This window comes from Zingiber officinale, chromosome 10A, assembly GCF_018446385.1.
Source record: "Zingiber officinale cultivar Zhangliang chromosome 10A, Zo_v1.1, whole genome shotgun sequence".
Lineage (NCBI taxonomy): Eukaryota > Viridiplantae > Streptophyta > Magnoliopsida > Zingiberales > Zingiberaceae > Zingiber > Zingiber officinale.
In genome coordinates, this window is record NC_056004.1 from 97,988,732 (window position 1) to 98,013,818 (window position 25,087).

Consider the following 25,087-nt stretch of genomic DNA (forward strand, 5'->3'; position numbering starts at 1 on the left):
AACTTCGTCTAATAACAATAGCACATGTAAAAAAAAAGAAAAAAAAAATTGAGACAACCGATGGAATATTCTGCACCTACTAAAAATTAACCGATACTCGTTGGTAATAATACTCTTGCATCTTGCACAGAGGGGCTTATCAAATTATAATTACAATTAGGTTAAGAGTGTTTTATATTTATCAAATTTTTTATTTTAAAAATTAATAAATAATAATAAAAATTTGTCCTGCTCGACTTCTTGTACAGGGACACTGCCCAGCCAACTTGTCATGGCCTGGCAATGCCTTTGGTAAAAGCATCAAAAACAAAAACAAAAAAAAATTAAAGAAGAAAGTTGATATCAAATCGATCAAAATCCCATCTTTCTCTCACTGCTCTCGAGCAGCTTCCACTAGCAATCCACCTTCGGTTCCTCGTGGCCTACCTCCCTTCTTTCCGGTGTCTACTCATCACTTTCTTTTCCAGCTTTTTTTAAGCGAGGCCTTCCCCTGTTGAGCGCTTGCGGCAGGCGTTTTGAGGTTATTCTATTGGAAGAAGGTCTTTAAGGCTCAGATGGCGACGTTCACACGCTCCAAGCACGCACATTGCTTGCATTGACCATATTGCTCGCTACTATTCATGGATTTCACTGCTCGACCCTCTGCTCTTTTATATATTTCAACTTCTCCAGGCACTCTCAGTGCTTCTCATCGCGTGTGGGGGTTTGCAGCCTAATGTAAGCAAAAGGATGGCTTTTCCCCATCTTTGCCCCTTAGTTTTCTTGGCATTGCTGTTCTTAGGGTTTGAGTCTGGTGTAAAGTTACCTTTTCAGTGAGTTTGATGCGTATTGCTTTGTTTAACTAGATCAAAAAGGTACCTTTTTTGGGTTCTTCAGCTGATTCATGTGTGTTTTTGTTCCTTTTTCTTTGATTCTGCAGCTTATGTGTGTGATCCTTTTGAATCTGCTCTAGCCAAGCTCTCCAGATCATTGGACTTCCTAGGTTGTGCTGAAACCATGTAAACTTAATTAGTCACTTAACATATTGTTGTGATTCAAGTCTGTGCCTGCCTCTTTGTCTGAGGCTTTGTTTGCCCACAAACTATCCGAGGGAGAGCATTTTCGCATCGGGACATGGAGGAGACCTTCGTGCCTTTTCGCGGAATCAAGAATGACCTTGAAGGGAGATTGAATTGCTACAAGCAAGACTGGACTGGTGGTTTCCGGGCTGGCATCAGGTGATGGAGTATTGACTTAGCTTCTTGTTTTTGTTTCTAGCTTGAATTCTTTATTTTCGAATTGCTATTATTAGTTGTGCCAATGCTATGTGCTTATATATATGCTTATGGATCTCAGAATTTTGGCTCCAACTACATATATATTCTTTGCATCTGCAATCCCAGTTATTTCATTTGGGGAACAACTGGAAAGGGACACTGGTATTTTTCTTTTGTCAAACTGGTTAAGCGAATCGTGTTTGCATCTGAAAATTCAAAGTATCATAGCCATCATAAACATGTTTGAACATGATATTTGATCTTGGTTCTGGCAGATGGTGTTCTAACAGCAGTTCAGACTTTAGCATCAACTGCTCTTTGTGGAATTATCCACTCGATCCTAGGAGGTCAACCTCTGCTGATCCTTGGAGTCGCAGAACCGACGGTGCTTATGTACACATTCATGTTTAACTTTGCTAAGGATCGAGCAGATTTGGGACGAGAGTTGTTCCTAGCATGGACTGGATGGTGAGTAAATGCTCTCTTTTTTTTCTCTGAAAAAGGAAATCCAAAGCTTGCCGATTACTTTGATCATTAATGAACATGTTCGGGTTTGAAATTGTAGGGTTTGCGTCTGGACTTCCTTTTTGCTCTTCTTACTGTCAATCTTAGGAGCTTGTTCCATCATCAACAGATTTACTCGTTTAGCGGGAGAGCTATTCGGTTTGCTGATTGCTATGCTGTTTATGCAACAGGCCATTAAGGTTGAGAATCAAGGAATAATTTACTATATTACATTGCTTTAATCATTGTCAACTAGTCTGTTTACATCATTTAGTTATTCTAACTTCACTTAATTTATCTCAACTTAGCCTTTAGAAGTGAAGAAGAAAAGATTCAGTTTGCCCCTCAAATTTGATTTGAATCTTAATTTGGCCTTTGACTTGAGATTTTTTTCAGGTCCTTTGCATCCTGAATCTTTGAAAGAAAATAAACCTTCACTAATGGTGGATGTAATAGTTTGATTATGTTAGATGTCGTGACCTACCTATACGTGACCAATGTAGGTCTAGTACATGGTTTAGATAGAGAAAACAGGCAAATGGAGTTTGGTTGAAGGTAGTCCAAGCATAATGGTACACCTTCACTAATGGTGGATGTTCATATCCTATCTATAGGCCTCAAGATGATAATGGTACATGACGTTCTAAATCCATAGTGTGTCAGCTTCCAATTGTTCCCGATCGGTGTTCTTCGTCCCGAGTTTAGGCCCCGTCTTGCTGCCACTTGTCGGTTCGTTCTTCCAATGATTATGTGGGTAAAGTTGCCTACATAGTGGAAACTTTGTGAGTACTTTTGTCTCCCAATACCCCAAAACTTGAAGTCTAGAATGAAATTGAAAAGTGAATCAAATCAATTGTTGATATGTAACAAAATTTAAATAATGTTTGTGCCTTTTTGAAGAACTTTTTTTTTCCCTGTTTTTCTTCTCAATCAGTGTATTAGTAGTAGATGAAAAAGTTAGTTCGCAACAATAACAAACTGTAGTATCTTTCCTTCAGGGGCTTGTTGATGAATTTCGCATACCGAAACGTGAGAACCCAAAGGAATTAGGATTCATTCCATCTTGGAGGTTTGCCAATGGAATGTTTGCTTTAGTCCTGTCATTTGGTCTTCTCCTCACTGCGCTAAGAAGTAGAAAAGCCCGGTCATGGCGCTATGGAACCGGTATGGCCTGAGAATTGGAATGGCAATCCTTTCTTCTTGCTCTCTTCTTCATTGCAAGCAACGCGACTTCTTATGAAGTTTCAAAATTTTCAGGTTGGCTACGAGGGTTTATTGCAGATTACGGTGTGCCACTTATGGTCCTCGTGTGGACGGGAGTATCTTATATACCTGCAAGTAGTGTTCCGAAAGGAATTCCACGACGCCTTTTTAGCCCGAACCCGTGGTCACCGGGAGCATATGAGAATTGGACAGTGATCAGGGTTTGTATCTCGCAATCATGAGAATTTGACTTGATTTATACACGCTTAAATTTATCGGTTTCTTTGCTTTTTCACATTTGCAGCAAATGATCAATGTGCCCTTTCTTTACATTCTTGGAGCTTTCATACCCGCAACGATGATAGCAGTCCTTTATTATTTCGATCACAGTGTAGCATCTCAACTCGCTCAACAGAAGGAATTCAACTTGAGAAAGCCACCGTCCTTCCATTACGATTTGCTTCTGCTCGGTTTCTTGGTATGTTCTCTTTGCCATACCGCTCGTTCGTATAGCCATGAAACACCTTCCAGAAAGCTAAGTTCTCTTTTCGGTTGGCAGACGTTACTATGTGGTCTTATCGGAATTCCTCCGGCTAACGGAGTCATCCCACAGTCACCTATGCACACGAAAAGTCTAGCTACTCTCAAACATCAGGTATGGAATATGAAGTTTCGATAGTTTATTCAGCAGCACCAATAACAATAACAACAACAACAACAAACAAACTAACTGTGACAACCCGGTCTAATTGATAATGTTGAACTATTTAAAATCACCGCAGCTTCTTCGTAATCGACTCGTAGCCACTGCACGCCGAAGCATGGGTCTAAACTCAAGCTTGAGCCAACTGTATGGGAGTATGCAAGAAGCGTATCGACAAATGCAGACTCCATTGATTTACCAAGAGCCATCCCAATCTGCTCAGGTACGAGAATTGGTGCTGTTTTTCGTGTGATGGTAGTCATGAATCCATTGAAATGACTCTTGACTCTATCATGTAGGGTTTGAAAGAACTAAAAGACTCGACTATCCAACTCGCTTCGAGCATGGGAAACATTGATGCGCCAATCGACGAGTCAGTATTCGACATTGAAAAGGAAATCGATGACCTTCTACCGGTCGAGGTTAAAGAGCAACGTCTCAGCAATTTGCTTCAGGCAGCAATGGTCGGAGGGTGTGTTGCGGCTATGCCATTCCTGAAGAAGATCCCAACGTCTGTTCTTTGGGGATACTTTGCTTTCATGGCCATCGAAAGCTTGCCGGGGAACCAATTCTGGGAAAGGATTCTTCTACTTTTCACTGCTCCAAGTAGACGATTCAAGTGAGTCTATCGACATCCATGTTATCAAAATCGAATACGAACTCATGAACAAACTTCTTCTTCCTAACAGGGTGCTTGAGGATCAACATGCAACCTTTGTCGAGACGGTGCCTTTCAAGACGATCACTCTATTTACTCTCTTCCAAACAACATACTTGCTCGTCTGCTTTGGAATCACATGGATACCGATCGCCGGAGTTCTGTTTCCCCTAATGATCATGCTTTTAGTTCCCGTAAGACAGTACATCCTTCCGAAAATCTTCAAAGGCGCACACCTTACCGATTTAGATGCAGCTGAGTTTGAAGAATCACCACCCTTAGCATTTAACCTCGCAGCGGTTCGTATCCTAATGCATTATGCTTTCCGAGTATGTTTTCATCCGCAAATTTTTGTATATTCGACTAAAACTACTACTTCAAGTAGGAAACTGAGATTGGCAAGGGATCACACTTTGCAGAAAGTGGGGAAGTGCTAGATCAAATGGTGACCCGGAGCCGAGGTGAAATTAGGCACATGAACAGCCCTAAAGTCACTAGCTCAACCGGAACGCCATCGACTGATCCCCAGGGCAGAACGAGCCCCTGGTTATCCGACAAAGCTCACAGTCTTAGGATGAGTGAACTGAGGCAGGAACACAGTCCTCGGACCATAGAGGTCATCGGACCTTCCAAGCTAGGGGAACACGCGCGTGACTCTCCTTCGGTTTAGAGACAGACTAAGCGAAATCCATATGATATAGTTCTACTATTCCTTAACATGTTAATGTAGATAGAACTACGCGATCGATCGATAAAATCTGCTTTAGTTTTTGTTTTTCATGTTGATCAGTTCTTTGTGGCTTTGTTGTAGCCTCAAAACCTTTTAGAATGTGTACCCAATTCGATCGAAATGTTATCGTCCGACATCATCATCGATCTTTGTTCTTGGTTTTTTTGTATCTTGAGACAACTCGATTGTGATACTAGTGAAAAGGAGAACGAAGAGAGCAAACTTTGAACACATTGATTTATGATGTAAAAGATCTAAAAATAAATCTATAGAATTGAAATATGATAATTTATTGGGTTTTATTAGAAAGTTCAAGTGATTGCAGTAGTAGTGCGTAGGGGTGAGGGTTTCTTATAAATTCCCCCAGTAAATTTCGTGAATCACAAAGACGCTCACTTGTTGGCAGCCGCCTGCGGAGCTTTCTCCGGCGGCGCCGGGATTGCGGGAGGAAGCTTCTTCTGCTGCTCCGCCTCCTCCCCGTCCTCTTCGAGCTCGAAGGCCGACCTCGGGAAGGTTCTGTACAGCCCGGTGGTGGTTTTGAAGGTGATCTTCTCCGGCGCCGCCTCGTCGGCCGCCGAGATCTCCTCCACCGTCAGCCACAGCAGCAGCTCCTTTGCCTTGACGCCGGACACCTTCTTGATCTTGTTGTTCTCGACGTAGGCGGCGATCTCCGGCGAGTACGTCACCTTCCTCCCGATCTTGCTGAAGACATGCTCCACCTTCTTCTTCTGCTTCAGCCACACGAAGCCCGTCTCCTTCACGTGCCCGCACTCGATAATATCTCTGTTTAAAAATACAATTTTTTTTATAAAAATAAAAATAAAATATTTATTATATATATATATATTTCAAAAAAAATTATTTTTTATTTTGAATAAAATAATATCCTATCATAATATCGTTACCTAAGAGGAAGGAGGCCGCGGGGAAGACCAACTTCTTGTAGGAGGAACTTAGTTTTGTCTTGACAAATTTCATCACCGTAGTAAACCTCGGCCTTGGCCTTCAACTCTTCGGTGATGACCATCGTCATTTCGAACTCTTCTTCGATCTCTCCTCCTTACGGAGTGATATTTTCACTTAGTTTAATCGGTTCGGTGTAGTGTAGTTTGATGTGTGGAATGGAGGAGGAAGAGCCTTTGTGAGGGTTTATATAGAGAGGCAGGGGTGCATAAGTTAGGGCATATCCGTAATTTAATAATATTTTTTTTTTTTGAAAAAAGAAATATTTATGTCATGAATTTATTGTTTGGAGTTAGGCTCACAATATTTGAATGGAAATATTTTATATACGCAAGTTAATCCATTGCGTATTTACGTAATGATGTGTGTTAAGATGGAATCTGAAATAAACACTTGAATTATTAAAAAAAAAAGATTAATTAAAATAATTAATTACTTTGTTATATACCATAAAATGTCTTTGTCACAAATTAAATTTGCTCGCATAGAATTAGGAACGAGAGACGTATAATTCCTCATAAATGAATTGGTTGGGGAGTAATAAAAGCATCAAGATTCCTTTATTAGCTATTATACATTGATTCGTCCATTTAGATTGGATTCGTTGGCCGTAAAATTGTAAATGAATCAAATATTTATGAATAAGTTTGATGTTCGACTTGATAAAAATTTATTTATGTTCGTTCAATATACATAAGATTACTTAAACAAACAACCTTAAACAACTCGTTAAGCTAAACAAATAAACTTGAACACATATGTGTTCAGCTCGTTAACGTTCGTGAACAATTTTCACGAATCATATTTATTAATAAAATTCCTTTAAATATGTTAAATAAATAATAAAATAAAAATAAATATATAAATTTAAATTATCAATCTTAATAATCAATCAAACAAGTTTGAATTGAGAGCTTGATAACATCTAAACGAACCAAGCTCAAGTCAAGCTCGAACCAAGTTCAAGTTAAGCTTGAATTGAGAGTTTGATAACATCTAAACAAACCAAGCTCGAGTCAAGTTTCAAACAAACTCAAGTTCATAAAAAATAAACTAAGTCAAACTTGAATACTCATTTCAAAAGCTTGATTCATTTTAAACTCGGCTCAACTTGACTCGATTACTTTATCCGCCCCGTCACATATGTCAATCGTCTTAAGTTGAATTGAATTAAAGACGGTTGTCAAATAATCAGTCCGTTACGGTTTTGTCCGCCCCGTCACAGATGGGCCCAGCTCTAATTATACAGATATTTTATTATTATTATTATTTTAAGAATTGTTTTTTTATCAGCTTGTCATGTCTCATTGATGTGTGAGTAAATGGATCTCCGAGGTCGGTCGACTTATAAAATAAAAAATATTTTATTATTTTTTAAGTCATAGACGAGCTGACCTTAGGAAAGCGATCGATCCATTTAACTCCAAATTTATAGTTTATGGATAGATGACTTGCCGACATGAAAATAAATTTCAAGAACGGTAGTTTTTCAAATTTTTATGGGCAAACATCAAAATGATTAAATGCCGCCTCAAATTAACATAAATATTAGATTATTTTTTTTCGAAAAAAAAAACAAATGAATAATTCTCTCATGATTTTACCCTTAAAATAACTCTAGATTTAACCTTATTATAGAAATTAGTATGTAACTTCTATAATGGTAATAGTTACTAGCTAGTATATATAACGTGGAGAAGTTATCGACTAACTTTTATATATTATAGAAACTGCATGTTAGGTTCTACATGTGTGATCATGATTAATTTATATTCATTTGAAATATAATGAGTGTTATGATATCTCCATCATTTGATTTGCTCATTGAATATTATTTTAATTAAATTATCACTCAAGAAAATAAAATCAAAATGATAGAAAGTCATGTTGTATAAGCTAACAATTAGCTTTTACATGTAGAAGCTACCTACTAACTTCTACATAATAGATCATGATTACAATCATTTATTTCACTCTTTAAAATATTATTTTAATCATATTATCACTCAAATAAGTAAAATAAAAATGATATAAAATAACTATTATAGAAGCTAACAATTAACTTATACAACACGTAGAAGCTAAGATCTAGCTTCTGCTGATGCAATAAGTATTAATGGTCAAACTCAGATTTTGATAAATAACAAATAGATTATAGTTAGATGATATATTTTGTCTTACCTTTTTAGCAAGTGGGTAGGAATTAACGAGTTTAGAGGACCTTACACCAGGCGAAAGCCCAGATGTGTGATTCTGGCGGGAAATCAGTTGGGTCTATGAGACCTGACAGTTGGCTGAAGTCTAGTCGGGATGTTCGATTCTAAACGATTAGTTGAAGTCCGATGTATGATTCCGACAGGAAGACCTGGTGGGTTAAGAGACAAATTAAGAAACTATAAATGGTAAGTGAAGTAAGTCACTGGAGAAGAGTGATCCAATGAGGACAAGTCCTAGTGGGATTATAGGTGCTGGTCTAGCTTAGATTTATTTTGGAAGTCTAAGCTGAGACCATGACTAGATATTAGTCTTGGGAACACATAATTTAATTAATAATCATTTTGCTTTATATTGTGTTAACTCTATTTTACAAGTTATACTTGATTGTACTAATCTTATGATACAGGAAATCATATGACTGAAAAAAGGGCTCCAGGTTCCCGAAGGTCCAAGTGCCAGAGTTGGTCAAAGCGCCCGGAAAGGGGCCGAATGGGCGACTAGCCGAGCTGAGGTGGCGTACGTTGATTGGCCAGCATATGTCACAGTCCAAGTGGTCGAAGTTGGATAGATTTTTCACGAATAGAGCTTCGCTAAGCATGACCACGTCAGCTGTTGTCTCCGGGTAGCTTCTGGAGTATGCAAACTGATCGTCGAGGCTAGTGTTCGACACTATCTCCGTAAACGATATTGCTCCGCTACGGTGCTTAACGGATTGTTGCAATTCGTTCCCAAGATACAACGACGACGAACGTCTCGGAATCGTAGCACTCCGACTTCCGAGACCAGCGAACCTTTTAGTAGACTTCTTGGACTCTTGAATGCACAAGATGAGATGAATGCTTGAGGAAGAGAAGAGAAGATTGAGTGAGTATTCCATCATCTGGAGGGTTCTATTTATACTGAACGAAGAGGTTGAGTGTCCTTTGGGTGAGTGGATGTGTTCCTTGGGCTGGATCGATCTAGATCATCTATTCTGAAGGGTTGTAACCCTTCACCAAGCCCACTTCAATCTCATCCATCAGATCTGAGGAGTTGTGACCCTCAGATCCCACCTATTGTCATCAGCCATCGGATCTGGATCCATTGATTCGATGCTTCAGATCAAGCCTCATCCCAGGCCGTCAGATCGTTACTCTTTGCGATCCAACGCTCTAGATCGCACCACAAGCGATCCATCATATCTATTTGATCAACGTTGATCAACGGTAGCCATCCATTCCCTAAGTCAACTGTCCAGTCATCTCCCTTTGCCCACGAGGATGCCGCATAGGCACTGCCACATCAGGTAAGAGCCTGACACGTCACCCGAGTGCCACGCAGGCACTGAAGTGCAAAGTGCGCCTACAAAGCGCCCATTGCGCACGTGTGCACGTGGCGGGTGGCGGGCTCACAGGTGCGAGCACCTGCTCGCCCTGGGCTAAGGGGTCACCTGTCCTTTTATTTTTTGTGTTAACTCCATTAACACATCTTCATTAATAAGTAGAGAATACACATCGAGAATTTCCGATGTGGGACTATTCTCCTATGCACTTTATTAATGAATAACAAATGTTATTTTGGGTTGACTTTAAACATTAATTTCTCATTCACCCTTAATCGGTTTTGAGCAAATTAATAGTCTAAATCTATCTACGCGAATCATAGATTTCAATTTTGAAGTCAATTACGACTTTCAACAATTGATGGCTTCCTTCCTCTAAATCGTTTTGGTCCATTTAAGGCCCCAATATCCAACAATCCCCCACATTAATGGAAATTAATGCAATGCGTGTATGCATGCTGACATTTTACAAGAGTCCAATCGATAAGTCACTGCATCGGGAGAGGTAGCTTGTGGCTTTGAACCTTCCGTAGTGAAATGCTATCGAGTATACTAGGCTGCGCAGTGAACGTGATGTCTTGAACTGCTCAGCTGTTGGTGTATACTTAGACAATAACACCCACACGGAGATCTATCTCACCTACTTTAGGTTCTCATGGTTGGTTCCGTTTCGGCCATGGATACCATCTTGGATTCATGAGTGTTTCATTGAAGCGGCCTGTCTTCACACTCACATAGGTGACACTTCTATCAAGAGTATCCTACCATACTCCACCTTATCAGGTATAGAAGTCACTAAAAGCATAAGCTTAACCTCACTACATGAGGTAGGACAGCACAAATTCATCCTAGGATTGGGATAGAGATAAACTATCTAATGTGCTGGACCACAACTTCTGTAACTTCGTTGTCCCATTGAACCAAGATCTTGGAATCTCCAGTCAACAAGGTTGGGTTACCGCTACAGTCGTTTTTAGTTGTAGATTTTTAATCCCATTCCTCTTGATGAGCAGTATACTTAATCTCGACTCAACTCCTTCGTTAGAGGATCTGCCAAATTATCTTTGGACTTAACATAGTCGATTGCAATCACTCCATTCGAGATCAACTGCCTAATGGTATTATGTCTACGACGTATATGTCGTAACTTCCCATTATACATATTACTCTGTGCCCTTCCAATCGCCGATTGACTATCACAGTGGATTAGTACGGCAGGCACAGGTTTCACCCAGCTAGGAATATCTTCCAAGAAATTCCGTAGTCATTCAGCTTCCTCAGCTGCTTTGTCTAGTGCTATAAACTCGGATTCCATAGTTGACCGAGCAATGCAAGTCTGCTTAGTGGATTTCCAAGATACTGCTCCCCCACCGATCATGAATACATATCTACTAGTGGATTTGGAGTCTTTTGTATCTGATATCCAATTAGCATCACAATATCCTTCCAATACAGCGGGATATTTTCCATAATGTAATCCATAGTTCATAGTATATTTCAAATATCTGAGAACTCGCATCAATACTTTCCAATGGGTGTCGTTTGGATTACTCGTAAAACGACTCAGTTTGTTGACCGTACAGGCAATATCCGGACGTGTGCAGTTTGTGAGATACATCAAACTGCCTATTATCCGAGAATATTCCAACTGCGATATGGTCTCACCATGGTTTTTTTGCTAAGTGTTGACTTAGATCCATAAGTGTTTTCACTGTAGAGAGATCGTACGCATTGAATTTTTTCAATACAGATTCTACATAATGGGATTGTGTTAAAACTATCCCTTCTGATGTCCTGAGAATTTTAATTCCCAATATAACATCTGCTTGACCCATATCTTTCATATCAAAATTTCTGGTCAACATTTTCTTTGTAGTCATGATTACATCATGATTACTGCCCATTATTAGCATGTCGTCTACGTATAGACAGACAATTACATAGCCTTCAGGTGTGTTTTTGACATAAATGCATTTGTCACATTCATTTATTCTGAATTCGTTTGACAGCATTACTTTGTCAAATTTTTCGTGCCATTGTTTAGGCGCTTGCTTAAGTCCGTACAATGACTTAACAAGTCGACACACCTTTTTCTCATTTCCAGGAGCCATGAACCCTTCGGGTTGCTCCATATAAATTTCTTCTTCTAACTCACCATTTAAGAATGCAGTCTTAACATCCATTTGATGTATTTCAAGGTCATACAGTGCTGCAATGGCTATTAGCACTCGTATGGACGTAATCCTTGTCACCAGTGAGTATGTATCGAAGTAATTAAGGCCTTCCTCTTGCTTGTACCCCTTGGCTACAAGTCTGGCCTTATACTTGTCAATTGATCCATCAGCTTTATACTTACGTTTTAGTATCCACTTACAACCTAATGGTTTATTACCAGAAGGAAGGTCTACTAATTCCCAAGTATGATTATTCATGATAGACTCAATTTCACTATTGACAGCTTCTTTCCACATTGGAGCATCGGGTCTAGAGAGAGCTTCACTTAATGTTCTTGGTTCCATTTCTGACATGAAAGTCATGAAATCTGGCCCGAACGATTTCTCAACTCTAGCCCGTTTGCTACGACGTGACTCTTCACTTTGATCGTCAATAGTCCTTTTATAACAGCTAAGTTCGGTAACGTCATTTTTGTTTAAACTTCCGTTGTTATCACTTTCAACGTTTCCCTTTTTATTTGGGAATACGTTTTCAAAGAATATCACATTTCGAGATTCTATGGTTGTTCCCACATGTATATCAGGAATATCTGATTTGTGAACTAGGAAACGATATGCACTACTATTATGGGCATATCCGACAAAAATCGTATCGAACGTTTTAGGTCCGATCTTTACTTGCTTTGGTTTAGGTACTTCGACCTTTGCCAAGCACCCTCACACTTTCAGGTATTTGTACGATGGCTCGCAGCCTTTCCATAGTTCATATGGAGTTTTATCATTTTTCTTATGAGGGATTCTGTTGAGAATGTGATTTGCCGATAATATTGCTTCCCCCCACAAGTTTTGAGGTAAGCCTGAATTTATCAACAAGACATTCATTATTTCTTTTAGTGTCCGATTTTTACGTTCGGCAACACCGTTTGATTGAGGTGAGTAAGGTGCCGTTGTTTGATGGATAATGCCAGATTCTGTACAAAATTCATCAAACGATGCACCATATTCTCCACCTCTATCGCTTCGAATTATTTTAATTCGTTTGTCAAGTTGGTTTTCAACTTCTGTTTTATAGGTTCTGAACGCCTCTAGGGCTTCGTCTTTACTTCTTAAAAGAAAGACATAACAGAACTTTGTGCAGTCATCAATAAAAGTAATAAAATATTTTTTTACCTCCTCTAGTTTGCACAAATTTCAAGTCACATAGATCACTATGTATTAACTCTAGAGAGGTTGTCGTCCTTTCCACAGAATGAAAAGGTAGTTTCGTCATTTTCGCTTCCACGCACACTTCACATTTGAGTGTTCCGTCAACATTGACGTTTGGTAATAAATTTAATTTGACGAGACGTTTGAGAGTATTATTATTCACATGTCCGAGTCGATCATGTCATAAATTAAAACACTCAACAACATAGCTGGAAGCATTTATTTTATTACCATCAAAATTTTGGAGTACAGGCATTACAACCATTTTGAATAGACCCTTTTCTAGGTACCCCTTTCCTACGAAGACACCATTCTTCGTAAGTACAAAGTTGTCTGACTGGAACACTAGCCTAAATCCGGCCTTGACCAATGCCGCTCCAGAAACTAGGTTCTTACTGATGTCGGGAACATGGAGTACATCAATGAGTGTTAGCTCCTTTCCGGACGTCATCTTCAGAACAACTTTTCCGAGTCCAACAATTGGCGACGTCGTGGAATTACCCATATAGAGCTTCATACCATTTATCGGAGTATACTTGGAGAACATCGCTTTATCGGAACAGATATGACGAGTTGCTCCAGTATCAATGAACCACTGCTTCGGGTTGGTATCCACCAAGTTGGCTTCAAATACAACCGCAGTGAGATCCAAGTCCTCAAGAGAGGTTGCGACATGATTCGCAACATCCTTTGGCCCCTTGGTTGGCTTCTTTGGGCGTCTGCAGTCCTTGGATAGGTGTCCTGCCTTTCCACAGTTGTAGCAGGAGCCTTTGAACTTCTTTGCTTGAGCCTTCTTTTTGACGTTCGGCTCGACCAGGTTGGACATTTCGTCTATAGTCCGCTTGGTTCCTCTGGAGTCGGATAACTTTCGATTATCCTCTTCTATTCGTAGCCTCAGGATCAGGTCTTGCAGCCCTATTTCCTTTTGCTTGTGCTTTAGGTAATTCTTGAAATCCTTCCATGACGGAGGGAGCTTCTCAATTACCGCAGCAACTGCGAATGTCTCGTTCAGCTTCATGCCTTCGGCGTCCAGATCATGCAGTATTAATTGCATATCTTGGACTTGAGATGAGACGCTTTTTGAGTCCACCATCCTGAAATCCAGAAATCGACCGACGATGAATTTTTTCAATCCAGCATTTTCGGTCTTGTATTTCTTCTCAAGGGATTCCCACAAAGATTTTGTCGTCTCCAGAGAACAATATACGTTATATAACGTGTTGTCCAAGGCGTTGAGTATATAATTGCGGCACAGAAAATCTCCATGAGACCACGCATCGCTAGCAGCCTTACTTCCTTCCGTAGCGGCTGGCGTGTCTTCGTGCAAAAACCGTACAAGGTTTAGCGTTGTTAGATAAAACAACATCTTCTGTTGCCATCTTTTGAAATCGGTTCCGGTGAATTTCTCCGGCTTTTCTCCGTGCGGAATGGTTGTCGGAACGACAGTCGGAACGACGGTCGAAACGGCCGCCGGAACGACGGTCGGAACGGCCGTCGGAATGTCGTTGGTAGCCATATCAGTTTGCAGGAAATATCGTTTACGACTGTTGTCTCCGGGTAGCTTCTGGAGTATGCAAACTGATCGTCGAGGCCAGTGTTCGACACTATCTCCGTAAACGATATTGCTCCGCTACGGTGCTTAACGGATTGTTGCAATTCGTTCCCAAGATACAACGACGACGAACGTCTCGGAATCGTAGCACTCCGACTTCCGAGACCAGCGAACCTTTTAGTAGACTTCTTGGACTCTTGAATGCACAAGATGAGATGAATGCTTGAGGAAGAGAAGAGAAGATTGAGTGAGTATTCCATCATCTGGAGGGTTCTATTTATACTGAACGAAGAGGTTGAGTGTCCTTTGGGTGAGTGGATGTGTTCCTTGGGCTGGATCGATCTAGATCATCTATTCTGAAGGGTTGTAACCCTTCATCAAGCCCACTTCAATCTCATCCATCAGATCTGAGGAGTTGTGACCCTCAGATCCCACCTATTGTCATCAGCCATCAGATCTGGATCCATTGATTCGATGCTTCAGATCAAGCCTCATCCCAGGCCGTCAGATCGTTACTCTTTGCGATCCAACGCTCTAGATCGCACCACAAGCGATCCATCATATCTATTTGATAGACATTGATCAACGGTAGCCATCCATTCCCTAAGTCAACTGTCCAGTCATCTCCCTTTGCCTACGAGGATGCCGCATAGGCACTGCCACGTCAGGTAAGAGCCTGACACGTCACCCGAGTGCCACGCAGGCACTGCAATGTGCAAAGTGTGCCTACAAAGCGCCCATTGCGCACGTGCGCACGTGGCGGGTGGCGGGCTCACAGGTGCGAGCACCTGCTCGCCCTGGGCTAAGGGGTCACCTGTCCTTTTATTTTTTGTGTTAACTCCATTAACACATCTTCATTAATAAGTAGAGAATACACATCGAGAATTTCCGATGTGGGACTATTCTCCTATGCACTTTATTAATGAATAACAAATGTTATTTTGGGTTGACTTTAAATATTAATTTCTCATTCACCCTTAATCGGTTTTAAGCAAATTAATAGTCTAAATCTATCTACGCGAATCGTAGATTTCAATTTTGAAGTCAATTACGACTTTTAACAATTGATGGCTTCCTTCCTCTAAATCGTTTTGGTCCATTTAAGGCCCCAATATCCAACATCAGCGATCTAGGCACCCGAGGTGGTCCAGGTGCTTGGAGTTGGCTATAAAAAAGTTTCGAATAGCAACCTTAGATAAATTACTCACTCTGACTTTCGTACTCGCGCGTTACTTCAAGAAGACTCCGACGACACCAAAAGACTACTCCGACAGCCAACGCTCAAGCAATTAATTCTTCTGTTGTCGGTATTTTTATTTAATAGTTCTTATATTTAAATTTTGTAAGATTTTTGAACTGATAATGATTGCCCAATGAAAGCACTCTATGAGTGCATGTCTTCGAATAGAAGTCGTTGAAAGTTCCGAAGTAAAAAAGACTTGTGTTAGCAATTGTTTGTGTTCTCGTTTCTTTCTTTTCTGCTGCATTGTTTTAACTCATTATTTTTAAAAAAAACGACAAATGTTATTCACTCCCCTTCTAGCGTCTTTTCAATCCTGCAACTTCTACAAGTGTAAAAATTAATTGCTAACTTCTACACCATCAAATTATCAGAGATAATGTATTGTAAAAGCTAACTGTTTGATGTTAGTTTCTATAATTATAAAAGCTAATTATGGTATTTTAGACAGATTACTTTAAATAAGGTGCTTATTTGATTTTAACCAGAAATAGGGCGTCTATATGCTAATTTTTTTTATGCTAAATAGTGTATATACAAAAGGAAACACTTGACAGGGATGACATTTAATTCTAATTGAAATAATACCTTAATAACAACAACAATTAAGTTTTATATCATTAGATAGGGTCTAGATAAGGTAAGATATATGGATCCTTTTAGTGATTAGATTCTATAATATACTATACCATTATTTATCCTTTTTTTTACTTTTTATTTTTCTCGTTTAATATATTAATTTGTCATAGTTTTATATCATCTAACTAACCTAATTACATACCTGAACTATTTAAATGTGTCTTTCAAAATTATTACTCAATAAATGTAATTTTGATTTTCTCTCTAATACTCTCATTTCTTATTCTGTCTATTTTAATAAAATTATATTTAAAATTGATAGTAGAGCTAAGCCCATTTAACTCGAATCCAAATATGTAAAACTATGAGTCGAACCATTTTGTTTGTTTCGTATAATCGGGTTCAAGTCTACTTTCATTTCTTATTCTGTCTATTTTAATAGAGCTATATTTAAAATTGATAGTAGAGCTACGCCCATTTAACTCGAATCCAAATATGTAAAACTATGAGTCGAACCATTTTGTTTGTTTCGTATAATCGGGTTCAAGTCATCTTTTGCGAGCACGCGGAATGGTAATAAATTAAACAAGGAGTAGTTGTGCTATTAAGGAAGAAAGAGATAGTTCATAAGGCATCCTCATAAGTCATAAATGAAAAATAATAATATAAATATTTATTATTTGTCCTGTGAATAAATACTTGCAGATTCTCCACCTACCCAAAACTAATAACTTACATCTTTCTTCTTCTTCTTCTTAATTTTTGTTTTTTTTTTCTTTCTCGCTAATGATAGTTTAGTTCGTGAATTTAAGATCGATGGAAGAATCAGAACAAGAAAGTAAATAAATCTCCCTTGCGCAATCCTTAATAATTAGTATTGGTGACAAAAGACGAATATGTTCGTCTCCAGTGTCCTCAGGACCATCATGGAAGAGGTAAATCACGGACGACTGCTAACCCTTAACCGTCAGTATTGTTCAACGTATTCCTAGACCGCACTTAATGTAAATATAAAAATTAATCGATTTAAAGAATTAAATATTTAATTATAAAAAATAAAAATCAAATTCACATATAATAACCTATCCTTATGGATTAGGTCATAAATATAAAACAGTCAAAGCCATCCAGATTTTATGACAAATTAATGGGAGGAAATTGAATTAGTAAATGCACCTCTGTGTTGTCCTTGTCGAGCTCCATGCAGTTCACATGCATTTCGAATTGCTCAAAAAATATTTAATTCACATTTTAAATTAGCATATTTAATTCGTATTCAAACTCAAGCATATTTGATAATGTTTTTTTCAAATCAAATTCATAATTCATAATATTTACAATCAGATTCAATCTGAATTTTATGTTTTTTTATACAATATCAATTGATATATGTTCAAATTAGAATTTGAATAACAAAAACCAAACCAGAATTTAAATTTCATTTCAAATTGAACACGATCAAAATTAGTTATATTTCAAATTTGAATCAAATTCAACTATCATACATATTTTTTAAACTCAAATTCTAATATCAATATTTTTATATATCAATATTTTTATAGAATTCGACTTGATTTGGTTCCTTTTCACCCCTAAAGAGATGGCTTTAGCTGGATCAAATCAAAGAGGTTCCAAAAAAAAAAAAAAAAAAAAAAAACATAGTTTATATTATTAAAAAAAAACCTTATTTCCACGGCAAAATCTCCTGGACCATTTTTTGTAATCCAAGGAATATATCACTCGCATTTATGATCGAATCACGATCGTGATCCGATCACAAATGATTGTGATCCCTTCATTGATTTACCGTCCCCACCAGGTTATAATTTTTATTAGAAACGGACGACCAGAAGCCGCCTGGAAAACACCCTCACTCAACGCCCAATAACCTAACCACTTATCCACCACCAGAGGGCTTCGGACGATCTCCGACCGTCCGCTCCGAACACAAATTATAACCTGATAGGGACGATGAATCCAGAAAGAGATCGCAACCATTTGCGACCGGATCATGATCGTAATCCAATCGCAAATGCGAATGACATATCCCCTGGATCAAAAAAAAAATGATTAAGAAGATCTATGCTCCTTATTTCCACCTGCAAATATTACATGAACATCATCGTGTTACTAACTGGAGTAAAATAAGATTTTCATGCTACGCAGGATATTTTGATGGGAATTATTTGTAAAAAGGTAGGATACCACAGCTCAGTTTGCCAATTGATCAGTAAGGTTCTATACTATCAAACTAAAAGCATTGTTTTGTAGCCTTCAAAGCACAAAGATCATTGGCACATATTCAAGGTCTAACCATATTGTCAATAACATTAAAAGAAAGCATGCGTTCGACACAACATAGAGAAAATAGATGTTTACTTGTAAGCAAAACATATAAGAGAAACATGAATCTCGATGATAAACTTGTCTCAACTTTGAGGTGTTGATCTTTTTAGGTGTTCAGGCAATCTTGCTTATGAGCAATATTTATGTATTGGCAAGTCAAATTGTGTGCGTGCGAACAAAAGGCAATTTTTGTTTCTACTTTCTAGCTTTGCTCTCGCCCTTTTCCTTCGTCCGCTTATTGTACAATCTCTCGAGCACTCGTTTGGCCTCGCATGAAGGGAAGTTGCTCAGATCAAAATAGTGTGGAGCTATGTCGATCATCCTGCAAATAGAAATTATAGTTGAGAGATTTGGGATGTTAAGAAAATGACACAGGAAAAGACGATTTAATAACATCGAAGAGGCATCCGTTTTTAATCCGTAAACATGATGACTAAATGCATTCATGTGCAAAATCCCATCATAAAGTTTGAATGTAATTTTGACATGATACTGAATCTTACATTCAACAAGAAGTCACAGTGATCCATGATTAAATAAAAAATGGATTTGATTTCATTGATCGGCGATCGAGCAAACAGAGTTTAACATGATATAGATATCCATGCTGATGCTGTATTATCTAATCAAATGCATGGAGATTTTATTCCAACAAATCAAGAAACAGTTGAGATTTAACACCAAAAAATGCACATGGGGATGCAACATTTATTCAGCATTGCTTTGTCACAAACTATCATTACTGATAAGTAGAAGTTTTTTGAACTTACCACTCTCCTTTAACATCTGTTACCGTGCGGATGAAATTCCTGCTGGTCAAAACATACTCATTATAAATGACCCATTCTGGCTTGTGATCCAAGCAGGTTGATGGATGAAGATGAACAACCTAGAATCACACCATGTGGATATAGTTCATCAAAAGCTTGGATGAGGAAACAATTGAGAATCAAAGAGGAAAAGCAGCAAAAAGAAAAACCTGATTGTCCTTCACTGTGAGGTAGTGTCCTGTTCTCTCAAGATGGGCCACCTGCATGAAGTACCCAGCAAGCATGGATTTTCTGATGTTCACATAATAATCCCGACTGTTGAAGTCGGTGCTGCATAGCTTGAGGTTGAACCTAGCCATGATCCGCACAAGCTGTTGCCTCACATTGTCAGCAGCCTTCATAGTCCTACTGTTTATAAAATTCTCATAGCACCAAGAAGAGTCCTCAGCTGTGATAACAAGGCAGATTTAAATAACCAAACTATTGCAAACAATGCATTTGGCAAAGTAGTATATTAAGCACTTACCATTTTGCTTGTATGCATGATATACATTTAACAACGTCAGGTGATCTCCGTCGATATGGCTGAACCGAGCTTTAGCTTCATCTGCCGCTTTCTGGGCCTCCCTAGGCCGGAGAAAGCAATTGGGTACTAGAAATATAATTTGTAATCACAGAGGAGGCCCACTGAAGGTCAGCGTATGCATGGAGTCAACACGAAACTGCTTCATAAGCAACTATTTGAGAAACTGAAACTATCTAGAGGAGTCCTAAAACACTGGTTAATAAGACCACACTAGATTGATCATTAGATGCTAAAGTCTAATCAACATAGCAGCCATCACACCTATCGATATGATCCAGCAACAGAAGCCATCAAAGGCACCGCATCCTATTCCTTTATACTTTGAACAAGGACTAGTTGTGAAGGAAAAGCTGCATGCTTGCGACTCAAATTCTATGTGAATATATTGTGATTGACATTGCTAATTGCTGACAATGTTATGAAAAGGTGTACAGGTGAGAAATACATAATAGAATAACTTAGAAAACTTATACAATATGAAATGCTACTCTGGTGGAAGTCTAAATGCCCACAGTGCAAAACTGTGAGCAAGCATGCAGAGTCCGTAAATTTCAAGCATGTATATATATATATATATATATATATCAAGCAAAAGAAGAAACAAGAAAAGTTAAAAAAGAAAGTTTATGCTAACCTGAAAGCATTGCACACATTGATAGGATCTCATTGGAGCAGTTGAACTCTGGACTGACAACCAACATCTTTGACATCTGAGGGTCTAAGGGAAACTCACTCATGAGTTCACCTAGCTTAGTCAAATTGCCATCGTCATCCAAAGCACCTAGGTAATTTAAGATCTCAAGTGCTCGCATTAGTGTTTCAGGAGCAGGAGGGTCCATAAAATCAAAATGGACCAGATCATCAATTCCCAGTTTCTTCAAAGTAAGGACTGTATTTGCTAAGTTAGAGCGGAGAATCTCGGGATAGGTTTGTTCTTGCAAGTCACCCTTGAAACTTTTCTCAGTGTAAAGTCTAAAACATTTCCCAGGTTGTGTTCTACCGGCACGTCCTGCCCTTTGATGTGCACTAGCCTTGGAAATTGGAGAGACAAGCAAAGATTCCACACGTATTCGTGGATTATAAACCTTTTGTTTGGAGAAACCAGGATCTATCACATAAACAATACCATCAATAGTCAATGAAGTTTCTGCAACGTTAGTTGACACCACAATCTTCCTTCCGGGTGGGCCACCTTCCTCCAATGGTGCTGGAGCAGGCTCAAATATTCTTTGCTGCAATAAAGGAGGTAAGGTGGAATATAAAGGCACCACTTTCACAGGGCCCACTTGGTCACCCAAATTATTAATTTCCTTTGTTATTTTCTTACATGCATCTTCTATTTCTTCCTCTCCGGTAAGGAAAACAAGTATGTCACCCTGAGGTTCACACATGTGTATCTGTACAACGGTTCGTAAAGCAGCTTCCAAGTAATCCCTTTCAGGATCTTGTGTGTAGAAAATTTCAACTGGATGCAATCTACCAGGTACCTTCATTAAAGGTGCCCCATTAAAGTAACCCTGGAATTTCTCAGCCTCAAGAGTAGCACTCATCACAACCAACTTCAAATCAGGTCTATTTTTTAGTACTTCTTTCAGAAGCCCAAATAAGACATCTGTCGCCAAGGTACGTTCATGAGCCTCATCGAGAATTACCACCTTGTATCTCTCCAATAATGGATCAGCCATTGCTTCTCTTAACAGCATACCATCAGTTAAATATCTGGCATCATATGGTGACAGTGGGGCAGAAAATCAGACAAAGGTTTATATCATCAATTTGTTCTGATTATGAGTGTCTATTAATCTTGCTTTAGTGTGTGGCAATCTTAAAAAAAAAAGATGGTGAATGTATCCATATAAAATATCACCCCAGCATACATTCTACCCACCTACAGAAGTAACAAATTTCAAAACACATTACTTTACAAGATAATCTAAAACAAAATTTCTGAACTGTTTAGTTTTTTATATTGAGGTCATTATTTCAATAGAAAAAAATCATGCGAACAATATTGTCAGCATGCTATTCTGAAGGAGACAATCAAATATTCTTCAGAAATCAACTCCCAAAGGAAGATGCATAAAAGCTACCAATAATATTTGATTAACAGTATAGTAACAATGTTTAACCATCAAATCGTAGGAGAGTTAGTAATCACATCCCATGTGTCCTTTTAAAAAAAAAAAAACCATTATCGTAATGATTGGAACCCATCAATCTTTATAACATAGTTTGTTTTAATGTTTGCTAACAAATCTTGCTGTTTGGTGAAAATACATACCAATAAAGGTCATTAGGATTCATAAAATATATATAATAAAGATAATTACTGAAATTGCCACCATTGCAGAAAATCAAAGTCAGGAGAAGCAGCAAAAGTGGACTTACTTCAATATAGTCTTGTGATTACTGCAATCTTCAAACCTAATGCTATAACCAACTTCATCACCTATTGTTACATCCATCTCTTCAGCAACTCGGCGAGAAACAGACATAGCAGCAACTCGTCGAGGTTGAGTGCAAGCAACCATGGAACGCTTGCCCAAGTCCTCATATTCCAATACAAATTGTGGAATCTGTTAAAAGATACATTATTCATTTTAAAAGTAACACATGCAATATAAAAAAAAGAAACATTAATCCTATCTGATAAAGAAAACAGATAAATAAAGTCACACAAGAGAATCCAAATGAATAGGAAATAAACAATATGCATATTCAAAAATGTCAACTGAAATCACCAGATACTTGTCAGATACTTGACAAAAGGTTAAAAGAGTGCAACGACCACTGAATATCCATGCCAAGCCACAGAAACAAGAAGAATAAGAAAGAAAACCTTAAAAGGGAAGGCCAGTTTATCAACAGATACATAAAAGGGCACTAATTGGCAATGGTTTATGCATTCAGTCCTAGGATTGCATACTCTAGACCCAGAGCAACAAAAAAAAAAATAAGGATAGACCAATTAATGAGAACAATGATCATGACTCATAATGCTCCTACAAAGAAGAATGATAGTGAAAAATTCAGTCAAAAGTCAATCAGCCAAAAGGAATCGTTCATGTGTCTATAAAAGGAAGAAAAAAGGTTAAAAAGGGCAGCACTGTCAGGACCAACTGGTAAACAACAATTGAAAGTGCTTGTTACATCATCCTGCAAAATCTAACTTCACTGTGGAAGAGGTACTTGTTTCCTATTTTCATGCATTTAAGAGAGGATGACTTGAGCTTCATGGAAGCGCACTAGGGAAGCTCCAAAACCCAAGTGTATCTTTCCTTGTAGACCTTGACAGCCATGATCCTCCGAGGGAAGAAAGATGACTTGATTGGGAGAAAAAAGCTTGGTCACATGCAAATTTGGCTTGCTAAGGAGGATTCTCTTTTTGGAGTAGCCTCAGACTTGTCTTTTGCTTAGGTGTAACCGCATAAGCTTAGGCCTTCGCATAATACCATGAAGGAAATCACTGAATTTTCATAAGACAAATAGACAGCTGCTGCATTTGTGCATAAACTCCAGAAGTTGATTGTCTAATCACTAAGGTGCAAACTTTAGCCTTAAATACTTATACTATACTACTTCCTCCATTGTGAGTGTCAACAATTGAATGAAGCACAACTAGCTTCATCCCTTGCGAGCATCACGCAAATGAATAAGACTAGAGTTTTGGTTCTGCAATGAAACTTCTTCAAGGTAAGCTTTTATCTAATTTGTTCCATCTTCCTTCGTCATTGACATCGCCTGCATCTTCTTCCTCTGCCCAAGCCATGCCAAAAGATGAGCCTTTGTTACTTCATTCAAAGTTGCCAAAGTCGCTAAGCAAGCTCCTTTTTATCCTCTTCTTGCTCCACCCTCACTTCTTTCCCCTCATCCTCTTTGGAACGACCTGCACTGATCAAAACCCACTCTTCTTATTCTTTCCCATCCTCCTCACTGCAACAGGCACACACTGAACCAGAGCAATACTGTTCTCGTTCTGGTCTCTGGCAGAAACTCCTAAATGGGGTCGTTACTTTAAACCTTGCTACGAAGTTTATCCAGGAGCACATAGAATGACATAACGAGGCATTACAAACTACTTCAAGGTTCAAAATCATACACGTAATAGTTGCAGAATTAAAATCGAAGATCAAACCTTCAAGTAGTGTAGAACAAACCTGAGTTGTTTTACCACTGCCAGTCTCTCCGACCAAAATCAGAGTCTGATTGGCCTTCAAAACTTGCAAAAACTCTTCTTTCTGCTGCCACACGGGGAGGGTCTTCCTCTTCTCCAGGATCTCGTAATACCTCTGCGAGTAGGGCCGACCGTTCCACCGGTTGATCCCGGTCGGAACCGCCGCCGGCCTGGAGGAGAAGGCACCATTCACCTTGGCCAGCTTCTCCGATACGGATGCCTCGTCCATGACGTCAAACAAGCTCACCTTCCTCTTTCTCTCCGTGGACATTACGAGCTCCTGCTCCCCCAATCAAAACCAGAAACCTTACCGAAAGATCGACAACCACTCCGATCGCCTCGAACAGAGATCGAGAGCTCCAGATCGAGAGCGGGCGGAGCAAGAGCTTAGGGTTTTCAAAGGGAAACCCTAGAATTTGGGGAATTGAGCCGACGGATCGAACTCTAATATATACCCGCTGGATCATAAGTGAAGAAGTTTGTTTAGCTACCCGTAATTATATAAATTCACGAAAAGGTCCCTTTTCTTAGCCAGATAAATTATTATAATTTAATATTGGAAAATTTCCTATTTTCACCCTAAATTTATTTTCATTTTCAAAGTCAATTTACTTTTACTTTCTATTACAATGAATTCCAAATAAGATTTTAATATGGCATTTTGGATAAAAAAATATTTTTTCCACACAACTTAACTTGCAAGGTTGGAATTGATTTTTTTATTTTCTTAATAAAGTTTATAGCTCAAAAAGATTAAAAAATAAAATAAAACTTATTATTTATTACTGACTGATCCGGTGGTAAGAACGGGGGACCCCCTTTTTGGGAAGTCAACGCCACGGGGAGGTCAAAGTATCCTACGTTCGACCGGAGAAGCGGAGACCGGTCGGCCGAACGGGGTCACA

The 25,087-nt window shown here is 38.8% G+C and overlaps 3 protein-coding genes across 8 annotated transcripts; 1 reads left to right on the top strand and 2 right to left on the bottom strand.

Moving 5' to 3' along the window:
- Positions 1 to 453: 453 nt before the first annotated feature.
- On the top strand, positions 454 to 5,196 carry LOC122027096 (boron transporter 1). 4 transcript variants are annotated; one of them, XM_042585939.1, is made up of 13 exons: positions 454 to 812; positions 920 to 1,217; positions 1,336 to 1,418; positions 1,532 to 1,724; positions 1,822 to 1,960; positions 2,759 to 2,924; positions 3,018 to 3,184; positions 3,268 to 3,441; positions 3,523 to 3,618; positions 3,746 to 3,889; positions 3,966 to 4,285; positions 4,356 to 4,623; positions 4,710 to 5,196. In XM_042585939.1, exons 2-13 carry the CDS (start codon positions 1,114 to 1,116, stop codon positions 4,992 to 4,994), a joined length of 2,139 nt encoding a protein of 712 aa, XP_042441873.1. In that variant the 5' UTR covers positions 454 to 812; positions 920 to 1,113; the 3' UTR covers positions 4,995 to 5,196. The 4 variants fall into 4 exon arrangements, with proteins under 4 accessions (XP_042441873.1, XP_042441874.1, XP_042441875.1 ...); XM_042585940.1 differs by having other exon boundaries at positions 454 to 717; XM_042585941.1 differs by having other exon boundaries at positions 455 to 812; positions 4,356 to 4,653; positions 4,744 to 4,903.
- Positions 5,197 to 5,321: 125 nt separating this feature from the next.
- Positions 5,322 to 6,176, bottom strand: LOC122027097. The gene is made up of 2 exons (XM_042585943.1): positions 5,960 to 6,176; positions 5,322 to 5,837 (listed from the first exon to the last, which is right to left on the bottom strand). Exons 1-2 carry the CDS (start codon positions 6,085 to 6,087, stop codon positions 5,447 to 5,449), a joined length of 519 nt encoding a protein of 172 aa, XP_042441877.1. The 5' UTR covers positions 6,088 to 6,176; the 3' UTR covers positions 5,322 to 5,446.
- A 12,429-nt stretch (positions 6,177 to 18,605) lies between these two features.
- Positions 18,606 to 24,599, bottom strand: LOC122026891 (probable pre-mRNA-splicing factor ATP-dependent RNA helicase DEAH2). Of its 3 annotated transcripts, XM_042585618.1 has the most exons (7): positions 24,166 to 24,599; positions 22,397 to 22,584; positions 20,643 to 21,727; positions 19,949 to 20,074; positions 19,632 to 19,870; positions 19,423 to 19,541; positions 18,606 to 18,974 (listed from the first exon to the last, which is right to left on the bottom strand). In XM_042585618.1, the coding sequence occupies exons 1-7, from the start codon at positions 24,451 to 24,453 to the stop codon at positions 18,848 to 18,850; spliced, it is 2,172 nt and encodes a 723-aa protein (XP_042441552.1). In that variant the 5' UTR covers positions 24,454 to 24,599; the 3' UTR covers positions 18,606 to 18,847. The 3 variants fall into 3 exon arrangements, with proteins under 3 accessions (XP_042441552.1, XP_042441553.1, XP_042441554.1); XM_042585619.1 differs by lacking the exons at positions 18,606 to 18,974; positions 19,423 to 19,541; positions 19,632 to 19,870 and having other exon boundaries at positions 20,045 to 20,109; XM_042585620.1 differs by lacking the exons at positions 18,606 to 18,974; positions 19,423 to 19,541; positions 19,632 to 19,870 and having other exon boundaries at positions 20,045 to 20,144.
- Positions 24,600 to 25,087: the final 488 nt, after the last annotated feature.